Source organism: Periophthalmus magnuspinnatus, chromosome 20, assembly GCF_009829125.3.
Source record: "Periophthalmus magnuspinnatus isolate fPerMag1 chromosome 20, fPerMag1.2.pri, whole genome shotgun sequence".
Classification (NCBI taxonomy): domain Eukaryota; kingdom Metazoa; phylum Chordata; class Actinopteri; order Gobiiformes; family Gobiidae; genus Periophthalmus; species Periophthalmus magnuspinnatus.
This window is the reverse complement of record NC_047145.1, coordinates 12,781,708-12,789,733: the sequence shown is the minus strand read 5'-3', so window position 1 is coordinate 12,789,733 and position 8,026 is coordinate 12,781,708. Positions and strand designations below refer to the sequence as shown.

Below are 8,026 nucleotides of genomic sequence, written 5' to 3'. Positions count from 1 at the left end.
CAAGAGGCATTGTATAACTATGTTCAGTTGAACACTTTCACTTTGGAAATAAATTTATCATAAGAATAATAATGATAAACCCCATCACAAAAAAGCAAAATAAAAAATGGTGCACAGACAAATCTGGATTTTCATCAGCTTTATTGGATTAGAATGACTAGCCTGCTCTCCTCCCACAGGACACCTGAAGGGCACAGAGCACTTTGTGTTCTTCAGGGATCATAGGCCTGTTACCTGGTCGTGTGTACCCCTAATGCTAGCATTACATTCTGGCACAAAGAGTAATCTCTGCACTCAGCATATTAGGTCAGATTGGCAGTTTCTGTATCCATTCCATTGGGTATTTTAAACGCATAAAACCTGGTCAAAAAATTCAATTATAAAGCAGCAGTTAAGTTGAAACCAAATGTCAAGTAGCCAAAACTTTGATGGCAATTGTCTAAAATTAAATACATTCAAAATCTTAAAACCCATTTAAGATGGTTAAAGGTTGCACCTGCAATGCAACTGAATTACACTTCAATCAGTTCAATCCGATTCCACAGAACAGTGAAAACACAAAGAATACATGAATTCTTTTAGAATTACATTTTAAACAGGACTACATTAGTATGCTCAAACAAAGCCATTCTCTACCTAATAATTAAGGAATAAGTTATCTGTCAGTGCAAAACTGGGAAATAAAAACTCTTTAAGACAGTCAGCAGTGGAACCAGATGTTCTCAGGCAACTTTATCACTGTGAACTCCTCCATCACACAGCGCCTTCAGCCTTGTCTGGTGCCTCAGAAATGTGGGATGCAGCATACTTCAGACGGAAGCCCCCTACACACACAGGAGAGTAGAATAGCTTTATGTGTACATTTATGCCTTTATGCCAGTAATTGTGTGGGAAGTGCTTTTCCCCGTTTTACCTTGTTGTGTGGAATCAATGGAGGGCTGGTTACAGTCATGAGTGTAGTGCCCACTCATCCCACAGTTGGAACAGGACACAATACCATTCTTCTTATTGAGCCCACCCCCCATTGTTGCAGCTGGCAGTATACCAACAGGGCTGGGGTAGGGCTGTGGGTACAGGCGCTGGCAGAAAGAGGCTGGCATTTGCTGCTGTATACCCAGCAGGTCTGTGTGCGAGTGCAGCGGGCCGTAGGGGGCGTAGATGGGGGCCAGAGTGGTTCCATTAGGCTGGGGCTGTGGAGCAGCATGTGCCTGCGGGAGGTAGTTTGTGAGTGGGAACAGATGTGGCAAGCCCAAAAGTGGTCGTGCCCCGGAACCAACCTGGTGGAAGAACATTGGAGAGGCGCTCACTGGGCGACCGCCACACTGACAACCACATAAGCCACAGCTGAGGGTAGGCTGTGGCCGCTGCCCAGGGCCCTCCACACATACCTCACTGCTGGGGCTAGAAGACGTACAGTCACTATGGGCCATGCTGGGAGTGAGGGCTGGGCTTGGGCTGGGGGCTGGCCCGGGGGTGTGTGTGGGCACCACTGGAGGGACTGCTGCCTGTAAGAGGCCTTGAACAGGGGGTGCTGCTGCCACTGCGGCTTCGACGCTGGTCATGACAGAGGTGGGTGTAGGGGGCAGGGAATAAGGCAGGTTTAAGGCTGGGAGCTTGGTATGTGGTGTCTCCACCAGGGGCATCGGAGCCGGATCAGGACATGGCAAAGGAGGCTGAAGACTGGCAGATAAGGAAGGCAGGCTGGTGGACATAACACTGATAGCTCTGATGGGCGTGGGCAAAGGAGTTGGTGGGGCAGAGGGAGATGGGGGTGCATCTCCTGCTGCATGGGATAGAGATTTGAACCTCTGAACCAGTGGTTGCATGGCAGAGATTTCTGGAGGGGGTAGGCTGATGGGTGTTACTCCAAATGTAGTGATATGGTCTCCCTTCTCTGATTCCACCATAAAGCCAGGGCCTCCCATCGCTGGTGGTAGATGCATCCTTACTGCCCCAGGACCAGGCTTGGAAAGTGACGGGGCTCCAGGGGGCAGAGTATATGGCATAAAGGAGATTGCACTGATGTCTGGGTTGTCCACTCTGATGGCCTCCATCTGAGTCTGGAGGCTCATGGGTAAAAGTGGATCAGCTCCTAGGCCTTCAGCAGTGTGGTCCAAGTGGCTGCAAGGATCTGGGAAGAAAAAGTGATTTTAGTTTGTTCTAAAAACCTTGTCAAACACCATTCGTGCAGCCTCAGTCACTAAACATATGTTTAGTTCAACTGAACTCACTCATTCGAAAATATAAACTAGGCTGAGCATTGTGCAGAAGCTTCCAGCTAATTTTAAGAAGGGTTCAACTAGGGCCTAGGAGATATCACCAGTACTGAAACTTGCATGAATGGATCTAAAAACCTCTTCATGCATGTTTTTGATGAGGGAACATTATAACATAGTAGAAAGCTTTAAAAAAAAGCATAATACTCACGCTTTAAAGTAACAAATTTTTTTTCTATTGAGAAGTACCTTTTTACTGGACAAGTCAAACTTAAAAAAAACTGCAGTGTGGTATCTTGCCAGAGATGGCTAAGCAAGGAACTATTTGCTATTAGAATAATCCTAAAACATATAAATACATATTTTTATAATATGTAAGATGTAAGTTCCACCCAAAGTTGCTGGAGAGGACTCCAAATCCCATGAGTCCATATGTAATGAAAAATGGCTGGATTCAAGTGCTTTATGAGTGTATAATTACATGCAGAGGCTTGTTTCCAGGCAGCACAGTGCTGCTCCTCCTCACTGTCCAGGCTGTCTGTAGCTCTGTGTTGTGGACTGGAGGCACAACTGGAGCGCTCTGAAGAACTCTCACCAAGTGTATCAGGGCCAGAAGCAGCTTCTGCAGTGGAACAGACCAATGTTTCAATGGTGTGTGTGACTGTAAACCTGACAAACACACACTCGTACTCACCCTTCCACTGAAAGTTTGCGGCTAAACTCCCATTGGGGGTCCCCTTGGTCTTTCCTTTGCCTCTGCATACAAACAGAGAAAACTTAACCACCATTTCTTGTGCCATTAAAATTGCCAATGGGCACATAGGCACTCTGAGACCTACCTGAGAGCAGGCTGCACGTAGTTTTGGCTCTCACACTTGTGGTGCTATTAAACACATGTCAGTAAAAGGTGACTTTAAAGATCTTTTTAATCGAGCAATTATAATATACAACAATTTAACCAAAATGCAGCAATTTTTTTTAATATCTCTTTAATAATAGCATAAGACATAAAAGACAAGACTGATGAGAAAATAGCTTGATGATTGTTCCATAGATAGATGTTTTGTTTATATTAGAATTTCAGTTAGACATACTTAATAAAGAAATAATATACATCATGCGTTGAAATTAAAAATGGTGAAAATGAATGATTATGTGCAATGGATCACTGACCTCTGTAACATGGCTCTCAACAGGGCAAGTCAAGCTGCAGAAGTAAAAAAAAAAACAACAACAAACAACTTTGGTTACAGATGCTCTGTGGTACAAAAATTCCTTAATAATGAATTCTCTTTACTTAATCTATTCACATATTACTATCCATTCTATTTGCCACTATGTTAAGTATGAAATGGTGAAATGATGGTGGTGGTTGGGTTGCATGGATTATATAGGGCAAAACTTACCTTGGACTTCTGTTTCTGTGCTTTTTCTTATAGCCCTGAACAAAGCACTCTAGGAGAAAAAGAGAAAACGACATCACTTTCACCACACACTACCTGAGGTGATAAGGTGACAGCTACCTCTTATGAGCAGTGAATTTAAGCTGTAAGAAAAACTCTGGTCACACACGCCCCCTTCAGTGAGACACAGGTACTGCATGTCTCAAATTAAGTTTCATTTCAGGTCTGGGCAATAATTGAGAACAGAAACTGAAACGGCAGAGCAAGTAAACAAGCTAATGTAGACAGTGAATCATGGGTGAATGGTTAGAGCTAAAAGGAGGATCCTGCTTTGAAACTATACATATTACTTTAATAATATCATTTGTGTAGATGGGTTTTTTGATACAATGTTTTATTCAGTTTGGAGTTAGTTCAGTTAGTTTTTTCCATTGCTGGGCTCATGGCTCTCACCTTCGTCCTGACTGGAGCCATCAGAGGCAGGTTCACGGTACACCTGTCGTGAGTCACCGCTTGGGCCTGACAGAACAACATGTACATTTTATACAACTGAAAATAACCACAAAATTTTGCATTATAAAAGAAAATCACTCTTTTTGTACATGCAATCTACCTTAAACATGTGCTACCTGTGCTATCATAATTACGTTGATCGCACAAGCAACGCAAAACCATCTAGTGACAATATATACTAGTCATGTCACTAGTGAGCATATTAAAGGTACACTGCGTAACTTTTCTGGCGGAGGGTTTGTGATTTTTGTGATTTTTACAGGATATGAGTTTAATGCCCTATGGTGGAATTCCAGGCAGGGCAATAACTTCTTTATGAAAACACAGTGCTTTGTTCACTTAGTAATCTTGTATGTCCAGAGACTATTAGTTTGAATCTTGGTTTGTGAATTTGAAGAGTATCTGTGCTTTACTAATAGTATGAACTAATGTTAGCCTCTACAACTAGGTGTTTTTTTCTTATTTGAGGAATTGTGTAAAATATTGAAACATAGGATGAACGTCTTCCACCCACCACAGTCTGAAGTGAAGAAGCAGCACACTTTCCTGTTCTGTGTGAAGACTGGAGGAGCAGACAGAAGGTGATTCCTACAAGAGAAGAACAGATAATCAGCTCTGGACTGGGCGAACTCAAAAAAAAAGAAGAAAAAACAACAACTTCCCACAAAGCTTCATCAAATTATTTCCCGATCACAAGTACTGTAATGTGGTACCTGAGCTGTTCCTCTGTGCTCTTGTTCTCCACTTGCTTCAAAAGTTGAAGAAGGCCTTTTTCAAATGACTCATTGCACTGATGTTTTGGAAGCTGCAGAAAAGCACAAATGTTTGGATTATTTAAAGGTGCACTATGTTTATAAGTGCTTTTCACAAATGTCAGAGATCAGTGTGAAGGTTTACTGAAACAGTAAAGCTAACAACAACTAGCATGTTAATCATACATTTCCTGATCCTAGGACAAAGCCACAGACATATTTTGACCTCAAGTGCGGCTTATACAATATATCTGTACTGGGGCAAGACAAACTTGCTCAGAAACATTGGGGAAAAAATGATACATGGCCTTTAGTATCAATCCATTCTATATTTTAGACAGAATAGTAATCTACTGAAGAAGTGTACTTTTGGTAGTACTACTTAGCGGGCATCACGTTCACTGCAAAACTTGTTTTACCGCTCATGTGTCTGGGATATTGTGCATTGACATACCTTCAAGAGGAAGTTCTCCAATTCCGAATGGGTTTTGGTAACACGGCTGGAGGAGGAGTCGGACCATGTCACCTAGAACAAGCAAGCACCATTACAGTGCAACGTTCTTATGCTTTAAAAAAGAATATACAATAGCAACAACATTTGCAATTTCGGCATAAAATGGGTACTTTCAATAAAACAACTTTACTTTGTACTTCAGTTCACTAGGCTTGCCAAACGTATTGAAAATCTGATACTAATCAATAGTAAAACTAGCATCAAAACTACTATATTAGTTATAAGGAAATAACATCAACAGGACAAAATTTTACCTTTCCTGAACAGTTTTATAATAATCTTGAGCTTTAATAGAACTACACTATGACCATGTGGTAGCATTTAAAAAAAGAGCATTTTTTAATTGTAATTGTTTCAATTTCAGCATCGAGTCTATTCCTTAGTATCAAAATTGAGTTTAAACATAAGGTCCCTTTATTACAGAAGAAAGTGTGATCCAAAACTGTCATAGAGGCTTGAGTTGCGTACCTTAAAGTTATATTCCCTGTCACCTTTTGTTCTTGAGATGCCCCTCAGCACAATTCTCTCAATATGGACAGCTGCACAAAAATAACATAAATAAATATAATCTCATATAAAATATTAGACATTTACATAATGTGATGGCATGATTAACTAGTCTGTACCTTCTTTCTGAGGAGCCACTTTTGATGATGGCAAACGGTGCTCTACCAGGGACTGCAGCTCCTGGACACAAACACAGCAAGTGTAGAAGTACAGTCCCAAAGTGTACTTCAGCATGTTTTGAATCATTTGGTTGTCTTGTGTAGTTTAGATTTTATTCTATTTCTGCTATTTTGTACTTTTGTTTTGCAATTTCCCCGTTGTGGGACAAATACAGACCTATTGTCATATGTTTTAATCTTAATATTTAGGGAAATACTGAAGATAAAATGTAAACAATGTGAACAAGCTTAAAATTACAAATGAAATGCTCACTAAACACTGGTAGAACTATTCGGCTTGTTTATGGGTGTGCGATGGCTTTTATAGAAACTGGATTTTCTTGTCTATCCCAGAGGTTTATCAGTTAGTTAAGGCACCTGATAAAAATGTTTGCAAATGCATGGAAACAAGATTCCTAGTTAGGAATGGAAATTTGGTAATGGATATGAAGATAACAATGCAGCAGAACCCCAGGCATTGAAATCACTTGAAGTGTTAACAGCAGGCCTATGTCTGTGACAGACTTCATGTAAACATGGCTCATGTAATGGCAAGCCCTGCGAGAAGCCCACCTGCTATACGTCAGTTACGACAGATTAGCTAACTTAGCAAAAACTTGAGCCAAATTACCTGGTGTATGGGGAAAAGAATAAGCTGCTAACATGGTTATGTTAGGTTGTAACTTAAACTTTTACCAGGGCCTGGGCGGTCCTCCGGAGCAGACTTTGACGCTGCTCCTCTTCTACCATGAGCTGGGTTTTCTCGAGCTGAGCTCGGAGCATTTGCCGTTGGTGGAAATGGAAAGCAGGGTGGAGAGACGCCATAGTAAACAGCAGCGCCAACTGCTCCAAAGCAGCCACCGCCGCTTGGTTCTGCTCCGAGCTTCCGTCGACAGGAGCCTCTCCTCCGCCCTGACAGCGCACAGACACCCGAGGCGGCGGAGCAGGACAGGGAAAGGAAGTTTGGGACAACAGGGCAGGATCTACACGGCTCAGAGTCTGGAACAATATTCCAGCACATTCCCTGCTGTCAGAGCCCAGAAGCGACAAGCACACAAGCAGTTTGGACCGAACCACAGGGTCATTCACGTCCGTTAAATTCCCCAGTTCACTGGGACTGTTCGCCCGACACTCAAAGTCCCTCAGGATATGGTAATCTTTCCGAGCGAGATCCTCGAGGTAGGAGCCCAGGAAGCGGAGCTCCAGGGGTTGGCACATGTGCAGCAGCCCGCACATGAACTCCAGACGCCGGACTGGGTCTAGGTGCAGGCCGAACCACTCAAACACCGTCTCCTTGTTGAGTGGCAGTTGTCCCGGTCCGTGGGAACTTGTGGGGGCACACATAGCCCTCGGCCGTTGGAGCGGCTCGTCCTCGGACGTGTTCTGCAGTAGCTTCATTTTCGGCATTATTAGTTCCTCACAAAGGACATCAGAGCTGAAACAAGCGGGTATGACCCATGTGTGACGGCTCTCCGCTTCTTTAGAAAGTGTAGAACCGGAGCCGTCTCATGAGCTGTGCTGTGTTCAGTGTCAGATGTGTCAGATACAGGGCAGACCGGAGCAGACCCGGAGCAAACGGGCTGAGCAGGAGCAGCCTTTTCCGGTATCTACTTCTTCACGTTACGTGGACTGTACGCAGAATGGCGCTCTGCTGCCTCCCTCGGGTGAGAAAGCGTCATTACTTCAAATCAGTCTAGTTTTGTCAAAGATCAAGTCCCACTCCCACCTCTCACTCTGGATTTGTAAAACCATGAAGCTTAACTTAAGCATATACTAAGAAACAGAATGAAGATATAGAGCAAAAATGGAAACCTTTATATTTAATAATACAAGTGATGTTTTTGCCAGAGGTCGATAGAACTAGCCCAAATCAGAGATGAAATCATAGACATTTTCCCTGTGTAGTTTAATGTCATTCAGTAGGCTTTAATGCAATACAATGTTTCATTATTTACAGTAAATT

General features: G+C 42.8%; 1 protein-coding gene across 1 annotated transcript; it reads right to left on the bottom strand.

Annotated features, from left to right (window-relative positions):
• Positions 1–124: 124 nt before the first annotated feature.
• Positions 125–7,668, bottom strand: zcchc2 (zinc finger, CCHC domain containing 2). Its single transcript, XM_033985497.2, has 14 exons — positions 6,760–7,668; positions 6,025–6,085; positions 5,867–5,937; positions 5,339–5,410; positions 4,846–4,937; positions 4,647–4,720; positions 4,073–4,138; positions 3,623–3,671; positions 3,390–3,423; positions 3,056–3,099; positions 2,911–2,972; positions 2,698–2,838; positions 914–2,131; positions 125–824 (listed from the first exon to the last, which is right to left on the bottom strand). Exons 1-14 carry the CDS (start codon positions 7,468–7,470, stop codon positions 754–756), a joined length of 2,766 nt encoding a protein of 921 aa, XP_033841388.1. The 5' UTR covers positions 7,471–7,668; the 3' UTR covers positions 125–753.
• Positions 7,669–8,026: the final 358 nt, after the last annotated feature.

Excerpts from the sequence above, each read along its gene's own strand:
- zcchc2 (XM_033985497.2), bottom strand. The coding sequence starts at position 7,470 with ATGCCGAAAATGAAGCTACTGCAGAACACGTCCGAGGACGAGCCGCTC. Across the intron at positions 4,139-4,646 it reads CTTCTTCACTTCAGACTGTG|GCCCAAGCGGTGACTCACGA; the intron begins GTGGGTGGAAGA and ends TTGTTCTGTCAG. Across the intron at positions 825-913 it reads CATTGATTCCACACAACAAG|GGGGCTTCCGTCTGAAGTAT; the intron begins GTAAAACGGGGA and ends CTGTGTGTGTAG.